Raw genomic sequence first — 25819 nt, forward strand, 5'->3', positions numbered from 1 at the left:
TAAGACAAGCGAACCAAGTAATTTTTCCAAATGGCTTTGAGTTTTACATCCATTTTTTTCTGGGGGAAAAAAAAGCGCAGGCTTTTATCTCAATTCTCTTTTGTATGTTGGCATTAATATTAATGCATTTTGAATCAGTAACTAAAAAGAAAGCGATGCTTTGATCTTTTTTTAATTTTAATTTTCTTAACATGTATTTGTCACTAAACCTGGCACACCCCTGCTCAAAAACGCCCAGTAGGCAACAACTACCTTTGAAATAAAGACTAAACTTTTGTCATGACATCTAAGACCTCACTCTCTGCCCATCGCACCCTTGTCAAGACTTCTCTTCATGTATGTAGCCAGAGCATCTGGCTTGTTCAACATACTGCAGCCCAAATGTTCCCTGTGCCAAAATGTTCTTCCGCTTTCTACCCACTTCCACTTGTTGAATTCTTACCTTTGAAGGCTCAGCACAAGGACTGCTTCCTCCTGAAGCCATCTTGGCTTTCCTCCTTTCTAGTAGAGCTTTCCTTCCTCTGTTTTCTTTTTATTCCACATTGCAATAAACTCCCATGCATGCAATTCCCCGCTAAATGTTAAGCTCGGGATAGGTGAGGACGGTAACGGCTGTTTTATGCAACTCTCCAACCCCTGCACTCCCTACTTTGGTGCCTGCCGTGCTGCCTTGGAAGTAGTAACGCTAACTGAATAGAGGAATGAGGAAATGTCTGAAAAATACAGCCCTTTCCCAGTCTCTGTTTAGTCATTTTCATTTTAATGGTCTTGCAAATTTAAATCAACAGGTGCTTATTGCCTGCATGCTCTGGGCTTGACAATATTGAAGAGGTTAAGAGTGATCAAAAATAGCCCAGAACCCAAAGCCTCTATCCAGGAGCTCTCAGAGTGGTTGGGAGAAAAAGACAGCCGTGCTGCAGCTGGAAAATTATCCAGCAGGGGCTTGGAGGCTTCTAGAATGGCAGTTCCTGGGCGAATCCTTCTGATTCCAGTCTCAAAGGCTGGAAACACCATTTTTGGTATTGTGGAGCTCACTGTGAAAGGGAGAACTATGCACGGGCTTAGAAGATGAAAGCTCTGGGGCTGCCTCCTGAGCAGACTTCTCCATACCTGTGTAGTTTAGGGGAGCTGAGCCTCCGAGTGGACCCTGCTATAGAGTAGGGAGGATGTGTACTTTCTAGGGGCCATGAGAAATTTGAATGAGAGCTCGGCTCGAGCTGCAGTTCCTCTGAAAAGCTTCCGCAACCCCTCATTGTGATGTAAACAGTCTTCCTTTGGACCTGTGCCCCCCAGCTCCTGTGCACAGCTATTCTGAACCTGGAGTAGCCGATGTACCCATCCATTCCCCCCGCCCCTCAAGGATATGAGCTTTTGGAGGGTCCTTGTCTGTGCTATTGCAGCAACTTCAAGTCTGACAGGCAAGGGCCCTTCTCAAGCCTGGGGTGATGCCCAGGAGTGCAGCCAAGTGTGGCTTCTAGAACTTCCCTCCACCCTCACTTTATTGTCAGGTAAAGTTAATTGCCATTTTCTCAATCTTAGGTAGAGTACCTGCAAATGCAGCTGCAAGACCAATCCGTCCCCACCACCGCCCAGGTAGTGGTGAGGGGGCAGCCGGCTTCAGTGGACCCAGGTCCTAGGGCCAGGCTCCACATCTCTGCAGCACTGGGACATGCACCCCACACACAGCCACTCTGTCTGCGCCGGCCAGACCCCTGCTGCCCCAGCTTCGAGGGTGCTAGCGGATTCTACCCTAGGGCCCCTTCCCTTAGTCCCCACGTGGCCTTCACCTTTGAATGTGCTAGAACACTGGCTGCTCCCTCTTTGCTTCAATTTGGTGTTACTCAAATTGTGTCTTGAGGTAATGCTTCCAATTTTCTAGTTTGTGGATCCTACCCTTCCCCAATTTCCAGCAGAAATCTAGAGTTTCCTAGTCGTCATTGTAACTGGAATTTGGAAGCGGGTGCTGAGTTAATGGGTAAGTTTAAATGCCCACCTGGGACCAAGACGCTGCCTAATCTCGGATGTTTTGACTCCCCTCCTTGGCAAAGGCCGGTGCACTTCCCTGCAGCCCACCCCCCTCTCCCTGCTGCCTCCCCCACATGCCCCAACACCAGGGACTCAACCCCATCCAGATGAACCTGCCCTTAGCCTCCTAGGAGGACAAGGAAACAGCCCTTCACACCGCAGCACTAAGGGTGGATCAAGGCCTCGGCTGTAGCGCTTACCATGTCGTATCTTTACAGCTTGTTTGTCATTACCACCCAACAAACATTAAGAACCAGAGAATCGAGCCGGGTTAAAATCAAATTGGTTGTCACAAAGGGATTCAAGTGGCCTCTACCAGAAAGATGTTGCCAAGGCCCCTCTCAGCTTCATCTCACTTCTGTTCATTGCATTTGCTTGTGGTCCATCGCTGTGCTGGACCGGAAGCCCTGGGAGGGCAGCAACATCTGTGCTGTCCCCTGCCAGATTTCCAGGGCCCTCATTTGCATATCTATGCTGCGAGCACATCATTTTCTTCTTCAATAAGAAACAAGAAAACATGCATTGAGCTCTTTTTTAAAAGCATTTATTGTTGAATTGGTGCTCATCGTATAAAATTTAGAAAGCACGGAAAACAAAGAGGAAAAGATTATCACCCATCATTATAATGGCATATTCCTTTACAAGGTTTTTTTCTATGTGAGTAAAATCCGGTAGCCTATTTTCCTTGCTTAACAATATCATAACCATTTTCTTTTGCTTTTCCCCACCCCCATATTTATTGAGTACGTACTATATATCAGGGACTGTGCTAGGCCTTGTAGATGTTTAAACTGGGCCTTAGAATGCCAGTGAATATTTCTGAGACAGAGGAGCAGGGCCACATAATTAAGGCAGAGGGATGCCACCTTCAAGTTGTGACATATGGAGAATGAGCTTTAGGCTAACGAGGGTAGCCAAAAAGGGCACCATAAGACAAATTTGCACTGAAGTCCAGCGTCTGTTACACTGGCCATGCTGGAGATGCTACTTTACACTATAGGAGAATTTCCAAGATTTGCCGACATTTCCAGAAAAATCCAAAAGTACAATTGATAAGGACGGTTTTACCAAAACCTGGAGCCATTCCCAAAGCAGTCTTTCTGCTAAAGACGCCTATATTTTACAAGTGAGGATGGTAATCTGTGCTGCCAACCAGTCAGAGGGGATGCTGGGTGCAGTGCTGGGGCACAGTCTGGAGGAGCCCACTGAGTGGTACCATCACATTGAGCCCTTACTTAGTCGAATGATCACAAGGAGCTCTGGGGAGTCTTGGGAAGAGACTAGGAGGCCAGAGCAGTGGTGGGGGAATCTCCAAGGCTCGGGGACACAGCTGTTCACCAACTAACACAGAAGTCTTGCAGTGTTTTAAGAAACATACACCGTACCAGAGCATCCTGGCAACCAAACCTATCCAGAGAGCATCTTCTCTCAAGCCTTGCATATCAGCTAGCCTGCTGCCTTTGACATGAGATCCCCAGTTTGCCATCCATTGAGCTTGAGCCAGAGGAGTATGAGTTGGGGCAGATACCGGGAGAGGGGTTCAGAGCCTGCCCATGGAGACAAGCTGTACTGGCTCTGCCATCCTCCTTTCTCAAGCACCTCCCGAAACGGTCATTCCAACCCAGGCTCACCGTAAGAGGCACACACTTGCTCATGTGTTCACTCAGTATGGCCACATAGCTCCAGAGTGGAGAGAGGGGGCTTGTAGGGTGAAGAACGGGCAAAAGGGTTAAATACGGACCTGAGTCCTGAACATCCATTAGCCACATTGGCTGGCATCTCCCAGAAGGCCTTCTCTTGTGAACAGCCATCTCCAAAGTCCCATTCTAGCATTCATTTTTACTGCCTGAATGTGGGGACAACATCCTTAGTCACGTGGAGTGAGAACTATAGCACCCTCCTTAAATCCCAGCTTCCCTACTAATTTGGGTTAGCAGGAAGTGGGTAGAAAAGACAGAGCTTTCCAATAAACCTGTCAATCATTGAAGGGAGGTGATTTTAGGGCTATACAGGAAGGGGATGACAAGGGACGTGGTGGCCAGGATTATGTACATTGAGTTGTGGGTACAAGCTCCAGGAAGCAGTGCTGGAAGCAACCTGCCCCCACCCACCCCAGGATTAAACTTCTCCCAGCCTCCCCCCCATGAAATACACAAACACGGTGGTCTTGAAGTTTCACAGCAACCGTTATTGGCAATAATGAGCTAACTGTACTTGCAATGTGTGTGTACTTGGAAGATGCATTTAGATGTTGTAGAAATGGTTGAAAGAGGACAGGGGATCTCCAACCAGGGCAAGAGGAGGTGACTGAGAGCTGGGGTTAGCCTGCAGGGCAGAGATCAGCCATTCTTCACTGTTGCACTCACGGTGGCTGTTGATAGCTTCCTAGTTGCTAGTGGGGCTTTCAGACACAAGGACGAGTTGCTCACGGAGGAGATCAGTGTAGCACAGCAGTCAGGAAGCAGAGGTTCAAACTGCCTCTCTGCTAGACTCTAGCCATGATCTTGGGGGCCAGTTTCTTAGCTTTTCTGCATCTCAATTTCCTCATGTGTAGAATAGTTTTATCTCTCAGGGTTGTTGTGAAGAGTAAGTAAAATAATGTTCACAAAGTACTTTGCACAGCATTTGGCAGAGCAAAGTCCTTAATAAAGGTAGTTGTTCACATGAAATTGCTTTCTCATAAATTACTTTATTGCAAATTTATGGAATAATTCATTTATTGAAAACCTGTAGACTTTAAAAATCCCAACTTTAGAAACCATCTAGAAAGAAAAGACGAGACGTAACTTGCAACGTTGTCTAACTTTGCTTTTATAGGAGGCATGGAAATTCACACTAGAGAAAGCAAGACAAATTGTCAAGAAATCCCCAACTCTGGTAAGAAATGAGCCTTTTCCTTGGCACGTTCATCTCCCACTGGCCCTGTTCTCACCTCCCAAAGGCAAGGGCAACTCCAGGTCAAAGCCTGCAACATGCCATAGCTGCACTGGGATTAAAGTACTAACAGGAACATGAGCCCCTTCCTAGCTTTTTTTTCCTGGCTTCTCTCTTAACCTCTACACTACTGACTTTGAGGCTGGGTAATCCTTTGTTGTGGGGACTGTCCTGTGCTCTGTTGGGTGTTTAGCAGCATCCCTGGCCTCTACCTACTAGATGCCAGTAGCACCCTCCACCCCTTCCCAGTCATGACAACCCAAAATTCCTCCTGACATTGCTCAGTGTCCCCTGGAGAAAAAAATCACCCCCAGTTGAGAACTGCTGCTCTCTAGTGGACCATTTTGGAGGAGATTATATCCTCCTTCTCCTCTACTTTCTAAAAATGTGACCTTAAGCAAGGTGCTCAACTTCTCTGAGCCTCGATTTTCTTGTCTGTAAGATAAGGTCAGTAATAGTGGCCTCCAATGTGAGGACTAATAGAGTTGATGTGTGTGAGGCATCTGGTGTCTCGCCTAGGACTTATCCAATACTCCATAAATGTTAAAGTCATCACAATTACTATTCATTTCCCCTAATTTGTCATCTTTGTAATAACACTCTCATTCAGCAGATAGGATGTTTAGTTAAAATAAGTTCTTGTGAAGTTAAGCATTTAGCTTGGGTCCCGGTTGCAAATCAGCCCCAGTAGAAAAGGAAGCAGAAAAGTAGATCTCTAAAGACAGCGTCATCCTCAATGCTAAAGATCCTGGCAGTAAGGGAGCATTCATCAGCAACGGGAGGGCAAAGACCTTGTCCTTGGCTTCTCCCTGCTGGCCAGCTCATCACTCATGTGATGCAATGCATTTAAGGTATTATTGATTTGGCAACACGGAAATAAAGGGGAGGAAATCCCTCGTGGCCAGGCTAGCCAGATTTAGCAAGTGAAAAATAGGATGCCCAGTTAAATTTGAACTTCAGATAAACAATGAATAATGTTTTAGTATAAGTATGTCTAATGCAATATTTTATCTGGCAACCCTGTTCATGGGGGGCATATGGGGCTTGATGCACCAGGCTGCTGTGTGTTAAATGGCAATATGCAGGCATTTCCACATACGTGATTAATCGATCACGACGTCTGCACCGCCAATCATTATTTAATGCAGTGAATAATTAAGGGCCAACAGTAGCCAGTTTAGCTAATTTGCTTAAGTTGTTGAATGAGATCTGGAGGCACTGCAGGAAGCCCTTGACCGCCGCCTTCAGAACCCTGAGCAGAAACGGAGAATAATAGAATTCATCTTTTATTCCTCTCAACACACGTCTAAAAACTTATTCTCAGGGCATTGTTTACTTCACTAGCACAAACTGCCTTGGCGTTAACTCAAAGACTAATTAGGATTTTACAGTTTTTTATTTCTGTCACCAGAATTGCAAGCATAATTCATGGGGCAGAATTCCAATAATTACTTGCGAGAAGCCAAAAATAAAAAATAAAAATTCTACTCAACGATTCAACGATTAAAAAACTCCTCAGAAACCTCCACCAATTTATTTACTCTCCAGATGAAAGCTATCAAGGAAAAAATAATCAGAAAATGCAAATAAGTGTCTCTGAAAAAATCGCTCATAGAGAACAGACCACGATTGGGCACACTGTGGTGGCCGCTGTAACTGCAGACCCGGCCAGGACACAGAAAGCAACACACAGTAGGTCGCATGTCATTTCAGTCCAGCCTGTCAGGCTGAGAATCCAGACAGGAGAGGTTACGCATTGTTGAAGGAAATCGAATGTTCCAGAGAAAGTCCAGATCTCAATGAGGCCCTAAAAAGCTCCTTGAGGGAACTTTTTGTGGATTTGGTGGAACATTGAGCATCTAAGAGCACCTGAGTTATGGAATCACCTTACTTGATTCTCACCTCCACAAAGTAGAGTATTTTTGTTATCAATTCCATTTTGCAGATGAGAGGACTGAGTCTCAGGCAGGTTAAGTAATTTGCTCACTCCACATAGCTAGTAAGTGAGAAACCCATCATTTAAATGCAGAGCTAGCTATTCCCAAGTTCAATATCCTTTCTGTTAGGCAGGTAGCTCTCAGCAAGTCCTCCTCAGTGCTAAACTTTAGGGAGCACCATTCATAGCGCAGGCTATGTGGATATTGGACTCCTACAGTGGACAACCTGTGCAGCTATACATGACAGCCCTGATCACAAACTCACCTGCTCAACAGTATCATCTGGGAAGCCTTTAAAAATTGCTAATGTCCAAGCCCACCTCAGACCAGTTTAAATCCAGGTATTATAACACACAACGAGGGTTGAAAACTACTTCACTATGTAGAAATTCAATTTTATCTTGGCTGCATACAGAAGAGTGATTACTCTCCCCCTATGGCCTTCCATTTACCCCATTCACCCCATTTTTCTTTATTCAACCCCTGTTTGTTGTTCTGAATTCATTTAATATTCTGGTGTGTGGGGAAGCTCAGGAGGCCGGTTAAATCGATTGCAAAGTGAAGATGCCGCATAACTCCTGTCCCCAGCGACAGCACAGATTTGAGACTTTCATTTTAGGTGGGATTAGATGCAGCCAGATGCCATATTTTAAATCCATTGCTGTGTTAATAACAGCCCAAATTTTGTCTCTATCTAGCAAAGTTCCAATGGGAAGGAAGGGGCTGGCAAACACGCAGGCAAGGACTGCTTGTTGCAATGCTGCTCTGGGCCCATCTCTGTTCTCTTTGCAAACAAATTGTAAGAGGATGACAGTCTTTCCCTTGTTATGTGATGAGAAGACCAAATAATCAAAACCTCTGTCTAAATAGGATCAATTCTGGGGTGGGGGTTCCTGGGACATCATCCGTCACCCGCTTCCTAACCCCAATTTCTGTACAATGAATGTCAAAGGCAGCTGCAGTCATGCAGCTGAATTTTGACACTGAACAGCCGTGTCATTATGAAATTTTATTTTATTGTACCTTTTTTGCAGTGATTATAAGACTGTCCCTATAAATTTTTTTAATATATTGGTTATCATGAATGTTAAAAATCTACATTGTCATTAGGATAATGAGACCAAGGCCTTCAGACTAAAGTAAATATTAAAACAAGTAGCTCAAATATTCAAATGCAGCCTGACTTTGAACTCTAGGTCTCAGGATGTATCTGTACTTCCAAAGTGCCACCAATGCTGTTCTCATGCTGCTGTTTGTTTTACAGTGTGGCTACAATTCTGATCTTAATCAGCTACTACGTCCCTGAATTCAACCTTCTAAACACCCCTCCTTTGCACCACTGCCCTCCCTGCCCCTTTTACATCAGTGCCTCCCAACAAGTGGCACTTGTGCCCCTCACCCCACCCTGGGTCTGGCGATGTCTGGGGACAGATCTGCGCTGCCGGCATCTGGTGGGAAGAGGCTGGAGATGCTGCCGAGCACCTCACAATGCACAGGACAGATGCACAGCAAAGAAAGAATTAGTGTCAGCCCCAAATGGCAATAGAGATGAGGTTCCAAACCCTGGGATCAGGCCTCAGGGTCCCTTATCTCTGATGGGCCTCTCTGCCCTCTCTTGCCTCCTCTGGGCCAACATCCTACCCGAGCCACGGCTTTCTGAAATACCAATGTAGCTCCTCTGCCTGACACCTTCAGGGATCGCTCACAGTCCTCAGGGTAACACCTGGCGCTGTATCCCAGGCTTGCCATAATGTCCCCTTCCTTCTATGGGTCACCGCATCCTGTGGTTTCTGATGCTCCAGCCGGGCCACAAAGTTTGGCATTCCCCTAAAACACCAGACTTTCTCATGCCTCCACGGAACTGCTTGGGGTGCTCCCTCCACCTGGAACCCGGCTTCTTCAGCTTTAGTGTACACCCCAGGGGCCTTGTTAAAGTACAGATTCTGATTCTGTAGGTCTAGGGTGGGTGAGACTTTGCTATCACACCTTGAGTGGCTAGGATCTAGGCCAGTGGTTCTCAAGGCTTACTAGGCATTGGAATGGCTTAGACGGCTAAGAAAACAGGGTGCCAAGACCCACCCAAGGTTTTTGATTCAGCAGATCTGGGGGGGTCCAAGAATTTGCATCTCTAGCAAAGCTGTGGGCTGCACTTTGAGTCACAAAGCCTCAGGGCATCTGTCTCTTCCTTACCACCTGCCTCCATCCTGCCTGACTTCTGGGTCGTCTGCATCCTCTCCCAGGTTCCTAGGGAGCCCTGCTAGTGCCTCAACCCCTGCAGACCCCACAGAGTGTGCCCAGAGCTTGGATATCCATCCATGCCCTGAACTCCATGGTGAGCTGATGGCAAGGACAGCCTCTTGCTCCGCACATCTCACGTAGAGAGGGGCGTTGGTCAGGATGTTTTTCTCCTCCTGGAAAGCCAGGCAGGCATCTCAAAGATCCTTGAATACTTCATTTATATTCTGAAAAGGTAGCCAGTTATCCTTTGCCAGGTCAAAATATCACCAGTGCCCATGAAACCCTGCATAACCCTCAGAAGGACTTCCCAGGCCAGCAGGAATCCACTGTCTCTCTCCCTTCGTTGATAAATGGGGGTTCCTAACTCTTCCCACCCTGTTGTCTTTTCTTTCTTTCATTTGAGGAAAGCATCATGGAAACCACAATCTTTCTAAAAACACAGCTTAGTGAAGAGCCAGGGCTTTTATCAATAATGTACCCCACTCTTAGAATCTCATGGAAACCGCTGTCTAAAATCCCATGGCTTGCGGAGCTGCACACTCTCTGCTCCTCTGGGGAAGGGGCCGTCCTTCCCTTTAGTCTTTATTTCCATAGTAAGATGGAATTGTTTTATTTGAAATTGTTCTCTATTTTCAAAGCTCTTGGGTAGAGGAATGTCATTGACAGAATAGAACCGACCAACGTGGAGAGTGCGGGTGGCCGGGAAAGTGGGACGAGCCTGTGGGTGAAGGGGGAGGGCCTTCCCGGCCAGGGGTTGGGACAGGTGTGGGATGGGGCCAGGGGCAAGAGGTGAATTTAGGTCAGTAAAACGGGGCTGCATTCTAGAGGGAGAAGGGTCCAGAAATCTAGGCTACAGAGGGGCCCTTAGAGGGCAGGGAACTACTCCTTAAATAACTCTCTTTTTATTGTCTTTTTTTTCTCCCCAGAAATACTCTAGAAGTGGTTCTGGCATTTGTTCACTCCCGTTTTTGGCCAAGATCTGTCAGAAAATTAAACAGTATGTATATAGTCTCTACCTTCCCGAGCACCAGCATGTGATAACATCTTTGCCGGTCCTCATTTTCTAATGACTAAAATGATCGTCACACTTGAAAGGCATCTTCCTGAGGGTGACAGTGTTTCTGCTCGAAACATGACTCGTACAGAAACAAGAAGACAAATTAGCTCTGAACAAAATCATTTTGGAAATGTACTGAATACCAGGATCTTTGCATCTCAAAGCTCGATCTATGCCTCAGGCTAGAATGCGCCCTGCCTGGGAAGCCCCGTGCTCCCTTTGCTGTGCTGGGGACGGCCCCTCCTTGCCGTCATGGCAGAAACTCCTTGAACATCTTTAGTGCAAAGGGACCATTTTTTTTTTCACAGAGCCCAAACTATTACCTGAAAAATCTGGCTTGGATACATGCAAATAGGGTCCTGGATACAGAGACACTATCCAGAACTTTCAAGCCCTCCTGTCTCAGTTTAAAATCCTACACTCCAGCTCCACTTTGAGTCCGGGGTTATGCTAGACGTCATAGTAGTCGCTGTTCGAAACGTTAAGAGGTGGAACAGTGTCTTGAGAGGGACATTTGACTCAGGCGCACAATAGTGTAGGTTCTACCCTCCGCTAAGCTACTTCCGACGTGACCACTGCTGCTGTTGCTGCTACCAGCAAACATATGGCGCTGTTCTAGGTGCCAGGTGCTGACCTTTCAATACGTTGCCTCTCTTACTTCTCACAACTGTATGGGGTCAGAATGGTTATTATTCCCATTTCACAGGGAAGGAAGCTGAGCCTTAAAGAAGTAACTGTCTCCAGGCTGCCGAGGACCAACATGCAGCCCCAGGTGTATTGACCTCATGTGTTCTTGGGGAACATGCATAGTCTTGACTCCTTTGCAATGCTGCCTCTTGAGCCGACTTTGAGGACCTGGGCCACTTAATGTCTCCAAGCCTCAGTTTCCCCATATCTAAAATTAAAGCATAAACTAAATGCTGGCTACACCTCAGAATCATCTGGGAACTTTTACAAATCCAGATTCCTTGGCACCAGCGCTAATAGAGAGCACTGTGTTTTCCTGAACATTCTCTGTTAGGGGATCCTCAGGCAATTAGACCCACACCTAGACTCCTGGTTGTCTGTGTCCCTCCAGCACTCATCTTCCAGTTCGGGTGCAAGACCACAACTGTTGCATATACTGATAATGTTTTAATGACTCGAAAGAATGTTCCTTAGCTGTGAGACACTCACTTAACCCCACCACCAGCCCCGGCCCTTTCTCTTTTACTCTTCCTGTCCCGCAGGAGCTCCAATAACTTTGGCCTGTGCTAGTCCAGCCTGGCTGTTAGACCTGAGAATGCCCGAGGTGAGAGTTGGGCTGCGCACCTGGACTGAGGGGCTATACTAGTTTCCCGTGGCTGCTGTAACAAAATACCACGAACCAGGTGGCTTAGAACAACAGAAATGTATTCTCCCTCAGTTCTGGAGGCCAGAAGTTTGAAATCAAGGGATCAGCAGGGCCATATTCCTTCTGAGACCTTAGGTAGAATCCTTCCTCATCTCTTCCCAGCTTCCGATGGCGGCTGTCTGTCCTTGGCATCCCTTGGCTTGCAGCTGCATCACTCCATCCTCACATATGGCCGTCTTCCCCTAGTAGCTGTCTTTTCCTTTTATAAGGACACCAGTCATACTGGATTAGGGCCCAACCCTAATGGCCTCATCTTCACTTGATTACATTTGCAAGGACCCTATTTCCAAATAGGGTCACATTCACAGGGAGCAGGAGTTAGGACTTCAACATGTCTTTCTGATGAACACAATTCAACCCCTAACAGAGGCACATTTACTATGTCCCACCACCTTTCATCTCATGAGCTTCATGAGAGTTAAATCCACTGAATACCTCCAGCTCCTGTCTGTTGTGAAAATATCCACCGAGAGGAGGAGGCTACGATTCAGACCCACCTTCAGAGCCTCTTAGAGATTCAAGAGTTAAAAAGTTAAAAACTCTTCCTGGTTTATCCGCCGGCATAAGCCTCTGCAAGCCAGCTGTGCGAAGTGCTGGCCTGGGTCTCAGAAACAGTAGTGACACCCCTTTCCATGAATGGGGTGAATGCGGACAGCATCGGGCTGCAGGGAGTAGAGGGGAAATACCAGACATGAAAGAAGATGCTGGGAGGCTCAGGTGCAGCCAGCTCCCCATGCCCCTTCATGCCCTCATGCCTGGCTGCCACTGAATTGAGACCCCCATCCCCTCCTTGCTGAATGCATCATTGTAGTTTCTGGGTCAGATGTGGACCAGCAGGACCCAGCAGTGCCAAAGTGACAACACTTCCAATGAACCACCTCTGAGAAATGGAATTCAAGAGCATCTGTGGCCAGGAATTTTCTTGGTCCAATTTAAAAGGAGAAATCATTCTTTTATGAAAAAACAAAAATGTATTTTTCTTCACTCTAAAAATCACTGTGTTTCAAGTATCTTTGACACCAGGTCACAATTTGTTGAGTGCTTTATTATTTACAAAGCACATTAAATGCAGTCTCATTTATTCTTCAAAACAATCTGCGGTTCAGTACTAAAAATGATAACTAAAAGTTATCTGGTGCTCTCTGTGCACCAAGAACTGTCGTAAATGCCACCCTATAAGGTAGAGACCATTATTGTCCCCTTCTAAAGAGGTAAAGTCATTTGACCGAAGTCACAGAGCTGGTAATGGACAAATCTGATCTTTGAACCCAGCAATCGGGTTCCCACTGACCCCTCAACTCTTAGGCCTCCTCTGTAGGTGAACAAGTGGCTTTCACATGCCTGACCCACCAGCGCAAAGTCAGCAGGTGGTCGAGACAAGACCTGTGTGTCTTCTGTTGCACAGTTCCTTGGTCAGATCCCTCCGGAAGGAATCCCTTTCCTGCTCTGTGCCTCTGCATGGCCCAGCCTGTGTGGTTTACAGCTTTCAACATTCAGCTGAGGGTCCCCACCCCAGGGAGGTGTTCCTGCTCCCAGCCCACCCTCAGTCCCGGTGCTCCCACTCCCTGCTCCCCCAGTCTGCCATACCGCCCATAAGCTCCTACAAAGCAGGGCTACCATTTCTCGGTAGTAGGAGCTCAGGGAAGAAATGAGGGAAGAAATAAAGCAAAAGCATTACTTCACCAGGAAAAAAAAGTGTGCAGACTATCAGGCTACTCCCATGGGGTAATCAAGTTTTTTGTTGTTTTGCACAGTGCAGCACGCTGTTCATCATTGTCACAATTTATTACAATGGTAGATTAGGAGGGTCCCCTCGTTTACAAATCTATTCCCTTTATATAATACCTATCTACACACACACACATTATTTCATACAAATACATACTAACTATATATTTATATCCTACGTTAATTGGGTTTTTCATTCAACACTATTTTCTTTTCCTTTTTCACTTGCTCTTCCTTGCCCATGCCCTACTCCTTCCACCACATCTGTCCTGTCCCCACCACTGAAGCGAACCATGTCTACAGGTCTACAGGTCAGGGTGTGCCCTCATGGTTTCCCTGCTCTCACTCCATCTTACACAGACCCACAGAACGCAACCACATCCATACACAGCCAGCCCACACCCTGCCCTCCAGTGCCACCTGGGACTCCAATATGTGGCAGGTACACATGAAAATTGATTCTCATTATGTTTTCTTTTGTCATAATGCCCCAGTTTCCGGAATCATTTTGGAGATATTAAACTTGAATAGCTCAGTATTGTGTAATTAATAACATTCGGCTGCAATTAGAGTTGCTCACTGGATCCAGCCTGCTAGCCCGACATCTGGCATCTACGATACAGCCATGGCAGCCATACCAGCCTGCATGACAATTGGATAGAACGTTGTGTGGCCAGAAACCTGAACATCTGACAGGGTCCTTGGATTGGGGTCGGGTTGTCTCTAGAAATGAAGACACATGACTCCTGTTGCCCAACCCTAGGAACCATCCTTGAAATAACTGTTTCCACTGCACATAGTAACAATAAGAGCTAATGATTTTTGAGAACTTACCGTACTTCAGAGACAGAGAATGATAGTGGTCCTATTTTACAAATGAGGAAACTGAGGTATGAAAAGATTAAATGATTAATAATTTTATTTATTAATAATAATTAATATTAATAATTAATTAATAATGAAATAAAGTCACGTAGCTAGTAGACAGCAGACCTGGGATTCAAACCCAGAGAGTCTAATTTCAGAACCCAGAGCTATGTTAAGGGAATGCACATGGCTCTTCCTTCCCACTGGGATGCCCTTAGTCCAATTACTTGCCTTGAAAATGCTTCCTCATCCTTTACGTTTCACCTTAAGATCACCTCCTTCCTCATACACAGTTAGACATGTTTCCCTCTAGGGGCGCAACACCTTTGTAGTGTCTTCTCTCCAGGACTCAATTATCTACTGATGCGTGGATTTCACCCATCCATCATTAAGCTCCTCAAGCACAGCAAATGTGCCTGGTATTCATCCCTCGTATCTATGGGATGAATGCCCAGCACACAGCAGGGACTCCAAACACGCCTGTGGAATGAATGAATGAATGAATGAATGAACATTTCCACATACACCTAGATACTTCTAAGGATACACAAGGTATCAAGTTTAGATGCAATTTTACAATAATAATTTTAGTAAAAAGTAAATAATGCCTTATCCAAAACCTTGGCACCAGATATGATTTAGAATTCAGAATTTTCATATTTTTAAGAAAGTAACATATGGTGCGTATACCATAACTCACCTACCCTCCCCAGCACCTCTTGATCAAACACATTTCTATTTCAGAGTGAAATGTATGAGTTTTCACACTCAGTATGGTAAAGTTTATCAACTGCTTTATATCAGTTCAGGTCAAGTTTTGTCACCAAATGATGTTGCTACAAAGTTGGAAAACATTTGGATCAGGGGGCTGTGAATAAGGGATTGTATAGTTTAGATGAATTGCAATTTACTCTGCTTTGGAGAACCAATCTACCCACTCGTGTCTAGAATGCATGGCTTTGGTCAGTCACTTTGAGCCTTTAAGCAGACCAAGGTTACTGAACTGGTATTCAAGTCCTAGAGACAACTCATTGTTCCTTCTTTCAAGGACAAACTCTCACCCCTAAGATGGCAAAGGTGGAAGGCGACAACTCTGGCATACTGAAATGAGACCTTTTCTCAGACTGAAACTATGGCTCTTTGGATCCATGCCATCTCTCTCCCCCAACCCCTTTTCTCAACTAGAAAAATAAAACAGCTGTCCAAGAGGTCCGGTTCCCCCCTGGGAAAAAGCCACCTAGTTTCACAGATGTGAGCTTCAAAAGCCTCCTCCAAAACTGTTCTTAACAGTCACAACTTCAATGATTGTATGTCATTGGTCCAAGCTTTTTCAACTTTTCTTTTCTTTTCTTCTCTTTTTTTTTTTTTTAGAAAAGGTCTTATTCTGGAGTTTTTCCATGCTGAATGCAGTGGCTCTATCATAGCTCACTGTAACCTCCAATTCTCAGGCTCAAGCGATCTTCTTGCCTCAGCCTACACTAGGACTACGGGCATGTGCCACCACGCCGTGCTAATTTTGTGATTGTTTGTAGAGATGAGCTCTTGCTGTGTTGCCCAGACTGGAGCGTTTCTTTCTTGACAGAAGATGCAATGGGAGAAAAACATTCGTAGCTCAGAGCAGACAAAGAATGGGATGTATCTAGAAACCTTTGAATGTCAGAGCAGGGCTGAATCTTACAGATGATCTTGTCCTACCTCCTGTTTTGCGTGAGGAAAAGCAGCATTACAGCCTCTCTGAGTCCCCTTCTGGAACCTTCATCTCCCACCACTTCAACAGTGGGAAAATCAAAGTTTTGGGTGATACAGCGGTGGCATTTGGCCACAGCCCACACCTGGATTACTACTGCATCCCTCGCCACCTTCCCCCAGGGCCGGTCTAACTTTCCACGTAAGAGGGGATGTGTGCAGTCAGCAAGTAGAACCTCCCTACCTCTCTGCTGGTCATTCCTCTCTGGCCCTGTTCAACCATTCCCAGCCCAAGAAGAAGGTGAATTTGTCCTTTCAGACTGCAAGCGCTAGTAACCACAGCTGCAAGCACTCTGTGAGGCCCAATACCAGGGGCTTTTCATGTTGTTTCATTTAATCCTCCCAATAAACCCTGGGAGGGAGATGGCATGAGTCACATTTTACAGATAAAAAAAGAATGAGGCTCAAGGAGGTTAAATTGCCTTCCTAGGACCCCAGAGCTAGTAAGGAAGTGGTGGACGGAGCAGGTTCCAACCGCAGACTCTGGAGCCCTTATGAACTGCCACACTCAACTCAGATCTGGCAAGAGGACTTTAATTCTAAGGGAAAATTCTTCTTTGAGACACTAAAGGCAGCCAGCTGCCTTGTTCTTTCCGGGTCTCAGCCTCCCCTGCTCCCCAGCCCAGGGAGGGAGGGAGGACTAGCTATGAGACACCAGCCGTGTCTCCTTCAGCACTGGGTCCTAGAAGCCAACGAGTTGCCCAAGACAGGAGCTTGCCTTCCACGCTCCCTGCACCCCTGCGCCCAGGGTCCTCCCCACACTCGTTCATCCTGGGGTCCTACTCAGTGTTCAGTCAGGAAACAGAACCATGCCAGGTATTTCATGTAGGGAAGGTTTAATAAAAGGAACCAGTTTTGTAAGTGTGAAGAGGCTGCAAGAGTCAAAAGGGGAAGGAGAAGCAGCCTAGCTGTGCTAGGTGGCTGGGGGTAAAAATGAGCAGCCACGCGGGCTGAGACTCCCAGGAGGGCCAGCTGTGGCTAGAGCCAGTGCCACTGAAGGGAACATCCAGAGACAGAGAGAGAACAACTGCTCCTCTCCTCTCTCTGCCCTGTCTTCCCTCCAATGCCAGCTCTAGCTGGCAAGGGAACCTGGGAAGTGTGTTTTCAAAATTCCCAGCCCCAGAATTGCAGAGCAGGATACAGGCTACATATATAACCAGCACGGTGCCCTTTAGGACTTCCCCAGAGAGGCCTGTAACCTGGCCTTCTGGTGGGTCCACCACCCCAGAGTGCAAAAGATGGGCTCAACGCTACCAGCGTGTCTCGAGGTTCTCAGAACTGCTGAGATGCCCTGATGACTCAAAAGATCATTTAGTAAATCCTGTAAAGCAGCAATCCCCAACCTTTTTGGCACCAGAGAACAGTTTCATGGAAGACAATTTTTCCACAGGCAGGAAGGGGAGAGGTGGAGTTCAGGCAGTGACGCGAGTGACGGGGAGTGGCTGCGGCTTGCTTTCTTACAGGCCGTGGACCAGTACCAGTCCACGGCCGGGGGGCTGGGGACCACAGCTATAAAGGGTCATGTTACTCGCTGTAAATTCTAGGCCCCAGAAAAGCTTTACCCTGCCATATCACTGCATTATTCTGCTACCTCACAAGTGATTTTCCTAAACCAAAAGCAGCATTTTCCACAGAGACTGGGAACAGTCTGGTGGTGAGGGCACAGGGGAAATCCACTCTTGTGAGTGTCTGTGGCTTCAGCGTGGATGTCTTTGGTCATCACAGCAGGGTCCTTGGTTTCCTAGGCTCATGAATGGGAATGAAAGTTGCCAGTGAATGACAACTATAATAAATGCCTCAAGATTCTCAGAGTAAGTGGTTAAAAAGAGTAAAATTTTAAGAAAAGCTTTCCATAACAGAATGTGTAAAATGGCAAGAATTCAATTTGTAGTGCTGAGTTCATTGACTGAACTCAAAATACAGTCTCCTACTTCCTGGGATCTCAATATCAGTATCCACATCCTCTAAAATTTCAACTCAATTATTTCACTTCCCCATAGGGGCCAAGTTAAATATCACAGAGAAAACTGTCCTGTTGGGTGGAGAGCAGAGAGTGGCACAGTTTCGCTGGCTCTCTCATGTACCACGCAGACCCTTAATTCTGTTTTTAGAATGGCCCTCTGTCACAAAACGCAACACAGCTGTATCTGAAAATGTCTCTGTTTGTTTTCACAAACATGGTTTCTGTTTTTCTTAGCTCACCAGATGTTTTGTTTTCTTTTTTCTAGAGCTTTTCAAAATTCTGTGCCATTCAAAGATGTAGATTCAGACAAATACAGCATCTTCCCAGTAAGTATTATTAAAAATGATTAGATGTTCACTAAATATTGCATTGCTTCCTACAGATTTCTTTCCTTTAATAAGACAAGGCTGAATTTCATTTGAATGCATTATTAATTTGATGAACAATACATTATTTCATGATTTTTAAGGATTTTTTGGCATCATGATAATCCATAGGCCATCAGAGTAAATCTTAGGCCCAGACTGTTTTTATTTCAGTTCCCAGCTGGGATTCTCTATGGGAACAAAGGTTATCTTGAAAGGTGTTGTGAATTATTTGGGAAATTCTTAAACTTACTTTAACTTACTTTTTTAAAGTGTGTGTGTGTTGGCTAGAGATTTTTAAATTATTCAGTAAAATGATTAATCATTTGGCCAAATAAACCGATTGTCTTATAGTCTGACAAGAATGATGGTTGATAGAGAAATTTCAGGAAATTGGATGATTCTCCTGTTTCTGGAGGTGCACATAGACACACATGCATGAATAAACATATCCACACAGACACACGCGTACATGCATACACGTCTGCAACATGAACACACATAAACACATACACATGCACCCCCCACAAACACACACATAGGCACACACCCAACATCACACACACACACATTCGTATACACACACACACACATTCGTATACGCACACACACCCTGCCACCTGTCATTGGCCCTAGTGTTATACTACGTTTCACCTCCCACAGCATGTCTTATCATATTAATCTTAATTTTCTTGGTGTGCTTCAGTATTCCTAGACTGAATTTGAATTAAAACCTGCAGATGTCAGTACCACCCAGACAGCTCCGATTAACCTTCCTCACGGATAACACCCAAACAGACTGACTACATCCTATGCGTGCTCTTCAATTTCAGACGCTGCGGGGCTATCACTGGCGAGGGCGAGACTGTAACGACAACAACAAGTTGGTGTACCCAGGCAGAAGGTAACTATTTCCTCTGGCCACCGATTTTGAAAATTACCTTCAAGAAAGGGGGCAGGAGGCATAATTCCTTCCCCCAGCCTAGGGTATTCCCACTTATGCAGAGACAGGACCTCCACGTCTCAATCGAACTAAAGCTTTAGCAAAAAAAGAACAGCATTTATTTGTTCATTTATTCATTCATTTGTCCAGGAAATGCACCAACTATTTGCCAAGCACTTTGCATCGTGCTGGGTGGTAAACAAAATAGAAATATACCTCCTCTCCTGGAGCTGATAGTTGAATGGGAGAAACAAGAAAGTAAATAGATTATTGTGGACATTTATGAGCATTCTATATAAGTTCTACACGCAGGATTGGGCCCAGAAATAGCGGCCTCTCCCCCCAGGAGTAAGGAGAGGGCTCCGATGGATGGGAAGCACGCCACACTTTATCCCTGGGCTGATGTTCAGTCAATCACATCTCTGACTTAAAAAACGGATATGCCAACCCTCACCTCAGCTGTGACTACAGTGCCAAAGCATTGAATTAACCAGATATTTGGGCATTTACTGACACAATGGGGTGCAGATTTGTTAATTATGTTCATCAGCACCATTCCACAACAATATACTCCATGAATATAGTCAATCATGAAAAGGGATTTGATCCAGAGCTCCCAGCGAACATACAAAACCAAGATTAATGCAAAGAGGCTGAATGAGGCCTCTGGGCGTCACAACACACGGTGGTACGTGGCACTCTTCCATGAGGAATGCTGTTTTCTCTCCATGGCATTTCTAGTAGCACTCCCCCGTCCATTCACTCATTCATGAAACTGACATTCATTGAGGGACAAGTATGTGCCAAAGACCAATATTGATGTTTCCTCCTCAGGCCAGACAACTGGGATGCACATCAGGATTCAAACTGTAACGGCATTTGGGTGAGCAACCACGTTCAAATTTAACCCCATCCCCTTTTCCCCACCCTCCCCAAAAGCCTATCACCTGTTTGCATTAGTCAGACCCCGGGAAGACAGTGACAGCCCGAAGCAACTCTTTTCCTGCTGCTCGGAAGATGAGTATAGAATTCTGATCACACAGGAAGAGTGCTGGTGATGTACTGAGTGTTGAGGCTCTCTCAGTGACGAGCCCTTTAAGCCTCACTTAAGGTCACCCACATTTATTCCCTTTATTCTGTTTTGAACAGTGTGAAATTAAATGAAGAATAGTGTTAGCAAAGTTTTACCGCAACCCACACAGCTGTTGGAGCGAACCACATGCTGTTCTTGTTTTGTTGCAGCCATTTTTTTCCGTTTCATAAGCCACGTCAGGCAGAGCAGAAATCACCCTGGATTTACCCCGCTACCCACACCTTGAGGCTGCTAACGCTCGGTGTCCCAGTTCCCTATGAATAATGGATTTGCAGCTTCCAGATAGAGAAGAGAGAAGGAGGGAGGAAAGCCGACCAAACGTGCATCTGTGGACAGCAGCGGCACAGCAGACCTGCGTGTGTGGGGTCCTAAGCTTACATGATTTGACGGCTCCTCATGAAGAAAAAGGATACCAACTTACAAATACAAAATCAAGTATCAGAGTAAATGATTATTTAGAGCAATAAAAGAAATCTTAAAACATTTCTGGAATCTTAGAAATTCAGGTCCCCTTCTTTTGAGATCTCTTTTTCTGATTTACCAGCAGCATTTATGGAAAAACAAATCCTAATCGAAGCCTGGCTTTCCTCCCCCCCCCTCCGAACACTCTATAGCTCCCAGTCACTCCCAGCACTCAGATGGACAAGAGCGGTACAAATGAGGGCCCCTGAAGGTTAAGATTTCCTGGCTTCAAGGTACATTTCCTCTGACTAGTTGCCTCATTTATATGGTTGGATGAAGAGGAAAATGTTTTTGTAAATATTTTCCTCTGTCCAGTACACTAATGGTCCAGGCTTGTATCAGTAATCACTTACTGTATACATTCTGGTCCCATGGCTTCTGGGATATTGAAAGCATGACAGATGACTGTGCCCCACCCACCCTACCCCTCAGTCACTCTGCCTTTTCACTGGGGGGAAGACATCTCCCCTGGAGGTTATGGTGCCAAGACCCCCAAGGCAACCCTTGTTTTGATAAACCCAAGCTTAGTTGTCATGCCAGAGGACAAAGGGGGCTGGCTGATCAGGGTCTGTCTTCATTCCATGGTCCCACCCTTGTCTCTGACATGGAGTGCCACCCACATAAGGGTGGAAGGCAAGGGGCAAGCAAGAGACTGTCTGAGACCAGAGGAAATCCACCATGAGCTCATCATGGTCATGGAGAAAGACACATTACCTTCATACTCATCCCTTCCCACAGAGGAAAAACGACTCGCAGAATCACAATGTCACAAACTCAGAGGGAGTTTTAAGACCGTCAAGTCCAACATTGTCCAAACCGTGCCCATGGAACAGCAGTGTTGAGAATGATGTTAGCAGGTTCTTTGATGTTTTATTATGCAGGGGGAGCTCACTCTCACTCAAGCCCGGGAGAGTGAGCACACTCTTTCCAACACATCTCTGACCGCCAAGCACTTTCATCTTGGCATACTAGGAATATTCCTTCTGAGGAATGGCCACTCCACTAAAGGGTAGCTGTAACTTTAGGTGTTAGGAAATCCTAGCCATGGTAACTCAGTTCCATTCCCAGGCCCAATCTCACTTCCAGGTTACTTAATCTCAGCACTATTGATGTTTGCGTCAGATAATCCTTTGCTGGTGGTGCTTTCCTAAAAACTGTAGGATACTTAGCAACATCCCTGGCCTCTGCCCACCAGATTCCAGTGGCACACCCACCCTGCTACGACAACCAGCAATGTCTCCAGACATTGCCACAGTCCCCAGGGAGGGGGAGGCACAAAATTGCCCCCCTTGAGAATTGCTGCTCTAGAAGCATCCATCCTTAGGTGCTAGAGATGTCAGAACACTTAGGTCTTGAGCTCAGAGACTGCAGGACCCACCCTGACCTTGTGTCCCAGTCACTCGGTGGTCCCTTGGTGAGACTTCTGGTCCGGGCACCTCTCCCAGATCCCTGCATCCCTCTGAGTGAGATAGCCCAGTGTCTGGGTGTCTCCTGACTCCTGTCCCCAGTTCCTCGGAGCCCAGCTCACTCAGCATGGAGCGCTGCTGTGTTGATTAAGGGCTCAAGAGACTTTAAAGTGTTTTATCTACTCATTTGTCTTTGTTCTTTCAAAGCCATTTAGGGAGGGTTTAGTGTATGTGTCTCATAAATTTAAAACCAAACTGCTAATCTCATCATTTCTCTTTTTAAAGGGTGTTGATCCAAAAGATGGAATTCCATATGAGAAGAAATTCTGTGAAGGTATGAACAGTGAAATTCAGGGTGCTATTATACTGTGCTATTCTCCTCCAGTAGAATATTCTTTTGTAATCAGAGTCAAATTGAAGTGAACAGACCGTCAAAGTCAGGAAGTGCCTCATGCTACAACTTACTTTATGTTGACCAATTCACGTTTATTTTCATGACAGATCAGAAAAAGACATTAAAAAGCTTTGGAAAAGGAGGCAGAATCTAAAAAAAGCAAAACTTAATGTGTTTAATTAACTACTTGAGGATTGGAAACTTCAGTGATAATGTTAGAAAAGGCTGCAGGATGGATAACAGAGTAACAGAAATCCGGCACTTTTCCAAATATAAGAAAATAAGTAGAGGTGCCAACTGAAATTTTTAATCTTTCGCATTTCCTTCTCACTACCCTACAAGCTCAGACGCCTGGACTTGTACTGATGGACAAGTCCCTGTGTCCACTGGGCTAAAGATGCATATCTGAATGATTTGAGGGAAACCACCACGCTGTAGCATGTAAGGGCCTCCCAAAAGCTCTGTGCTCTAAATGCCCAAATGTGACAGACATCTGTGCCACCAGCCCCAGCAGGAGAAACCTCACCACCCACCCATTACTGAAAACATGTTGCATGATGCTGACCCCATGGCAACATCATGTTTAAGTTTAGGCAATGCTTTTCTCCCTACTTTCAGAAGCATTCCCCTCATTCATTCATGCAACAGGTATTTCCTGAGCAAATATTCCAATTATGCACCAAGGGCTACACTTGGCTCTGAGTTTTCATGGGCAAAAAACATACAGTCCTTGCCTTGGAACAATTTAAAGTGTAATTGTCTTTAAACTCTCAGAGGGTCAGGAAGGAGGATGGAAAATTTAAAGGCCCATTACATATCTATGCAGTTTAGAAATATTTGTTGGATAAATAAAAGAATGAATGAATAAACCAACTAATGAGTGAGTAAATAAATGCAGATCTAGGGGAAACCCTGGTGCAAGGGTCTGGGGTCACTGTGGGAAGCTTCTTGGATTCCTCACAGTTCACTCCTCCTGTGCTGTCCAGAATGTCCTGGGTCTTCTCAGTTCTCATTCGTGTGGCCAAGTGGCGGCTCCCATGCGGGCCAGGCTAGGAGGCACCGTAGCGAGGCTGGGCGATCCTGCAGCATGACTTGAGGGGTTTGGAGGTAGAGAAAGGAGGCTCCGTCTCTGCCTCTGAGAGACATCAACTGATTCTTCCAGGATCTGAAGGGATTTGGAGGAGTGTGTCCACAGGAGAATGATCTGTGAGCATGGGGCTCAAAATCAGATTAAGTGATTCTGAACCTCCCAACATTCAGGGCTGCACGGAGACCCTTCTATCTCCATCTCTCCGTTAATCAGCCGGAATCATCCATCCAGTGCCTTTGCATATGTGGATTAAGGGCTTTAAAAAAAACATAACATCTTTGAAAAATCAAAATGACTCCATAGGGTCATTAACTCTTAGAGTGAATTGTAATAGAAATTGGTGTGTTTTCAAGAATGCAATTTCCAGAACCAAAATGTAGAGCATATTTCTGAGTTCAGATAAAGCCTTGATTCATTTATTCATCCATCATGCACTCAGGATGTTGTATGGCAGTTTGTTTTATGCTGAGCTCGGAAGTACACCTGCATCTGTACATCTTAGCTAGCACTTCCAATGGCCTAGAAATCTCTTTCTGCTTCTAAATGCTATGCCCCTCACTCTCCAACTCCCGAAAAGTGGCAATGCATCACTGTTACGATGCTCTGTGCCTGGAATACACACCAGGGTATCTGCTCTCACCACTACTCAATCTGGAGGCTCCAAGCCGCTTGAGTGCATAAATAATGTAAATAAATTGTGCTGCCCAGGTTCACAGCCCAGAGGAATCATTTTGCTGGGAGACTCGGCAGGGGCTCATTTTCGCATTTCTCCCGAATGGATCACAGCTTCGCAGATGTCTTTGGTAAGTAATCTTGGCAGTAATGATTCCAGATGCGCTGGCCTTTGTTTCTGTTTCCCCTTGCTCTCCCTAAATGCAATGCCAGCTCCAAACAGGTGCAAATCTCCCTCCTCAGCAAAATCTGCCATGACAGACATATCCGCAGCCATTTCAGTCCCAGGCAAACGGAGGCACAGGGTTCCTTCTGCTCCCAACCTCGGCCAGGAGCCCTAAGGTGGCCGGTGGGAGTGAAGACGAAGGTGGAGAGTGCGCGGAGAGGACGGACGCTGGCTTCCCCATGCAGGCCGGGGCTGCCGCTCTGGGCCTCTCCAGCTTGTTCTTGCCCGAGCAAGTGAGAAGGACTTGGCAGAGCAGAGTGCTCAGCCCGCGGGCCGCTTCTGTGTTCCACGGAAGGGTATCGGGGGACAGACAAGCCTGCCATTCATTCCTGAAGAGGGGTGGGACTGTCCTGAGGGTTTTAACTGAAAGAAATGACGGGGGCCACGAGGCTGAATTGTAACAATGACAGACTCAGAGGAGGCAAGGAAAGGGGAAGGAAATCAACATTATTAACTCTGTGTCAGGCCTCAGACCCCCTGGGAGAGATTTGCATGTGTCACTCAGATGAACGGCTCATAAATATGGGGTAGACACAAAATGGCAACTCTGTATATTCCCAGGTCATCACCTGAGCACACACCTGCCACATTATTGGGATGCCGTTATCTTCCTCTTGAATTGTACAAACACTTGGGAAATCGTGTGGCAAAGGAGGTGCTCAGGGCAGGTGCAGACCCTCGCAGCACTGGGCTCCCCCCGACTCGAGGCACTCGGGCCTAGGGCCTGCTAGGATCTCTTCCTGCCAGTGCTCCGTGGGTCCCCAGTCCGGTGTGGGGTCTCTCCTTCCCAGGGCCCACCTCCCCAGCCCACGGCAGTCAGGTGACCCCCAAAGGGTCTTCAAACCTCTGCGCTGAGACATGCTAAGTACTTGGGTGGGGGATGGAGCTCGCCTCCCCTGCCCACCAGATGCCTGCACTGCCAGCTGGAGGTGGGGGAGAGCTGCCGCTGTGCCCAACCCCAATCCTTCCCTTGCCTGTGCACAGATTCCCGAAAGGGGCAGAGGGTGATATCGGAGCACAAGCCTCTCCTGGTGACACCACCTAGTCTCCACCTTGTTGGTACAGCAGTTGCAAGGCAAAATGGGGAAACACCAAATTTCAGAAAATAGTGGAATAGCCTCTACAAGAATTTTGAGAAGGAAAAAGTGTGTGTCAAAGGTCTCTATACCAGCTATCATTCTCACATAAGAACTACAGAACTTTATTCTTGGTCATTCAAAGACTCAGAAAACATACCAGGCATATGCATTCGTGGGGGAAAACTAATTTTAAGAAAGACT

At 46.2% G+C, this 25819-nt stretch overlaps 1 protein-coding gene across 3 annotated transcripts in view; it reads left to right on the top strand.

Annotated features, from left to right (window-relative positions):
* Window positions 1–25819, top strand: part of AOAH (acyloxyacyl hydrolase (neutrophil)) — a 220309-nt gene that overhangs the window by 82370 nt on the left and 112120 nt on the right. For all 3 annotated transcript variants that reach the window (XM_012638764.1, XM_012638766.1, XM_012638767.1), the window contains exons 5-11: window positions 4843–4902; window positions 10061–10131; window positions 18154–18214; window positions 19087–19157; window positions 20031–20079; window positions 22443–22491; window positions 24350–24444. In XM_012638764.1, coding sequence (XP_012494218.1) covers window positions 4843–4902; window positions 10061–10131; window positions 18154–18214; window positions 19087–19157; window positions 20031–20079; window positions 22443–22491; window positions 24350–24444 — 456 coding nt within the window. The remainder of the gene's footprint in view (window positions 1–4842; window positions 4903–10060; window positions 10132–18153; window positions 18215–19086; window positions 19158–20030; window positions 20080–22442; window positions 22492–24349; window positions 24445–25819) is intronic.

This window comes from Propithecus coquereli, unplaced genomic scaffold (assembly GCF_000956105.1).
Source record: "Propithecus coquereli isolate 6110/MARCELLA unplaced genomic scaffold, Pcoq_1.0 Scaffold134, whole genome shotgun sequence".
In the NCBI taxonomy this organism is placed as follows: domain Eukaryota; kingdom Metazoa; phylum Chordata; class Mammalia; order Primates; family Indriidae; genus Propithecus; species Propithecus coquereli.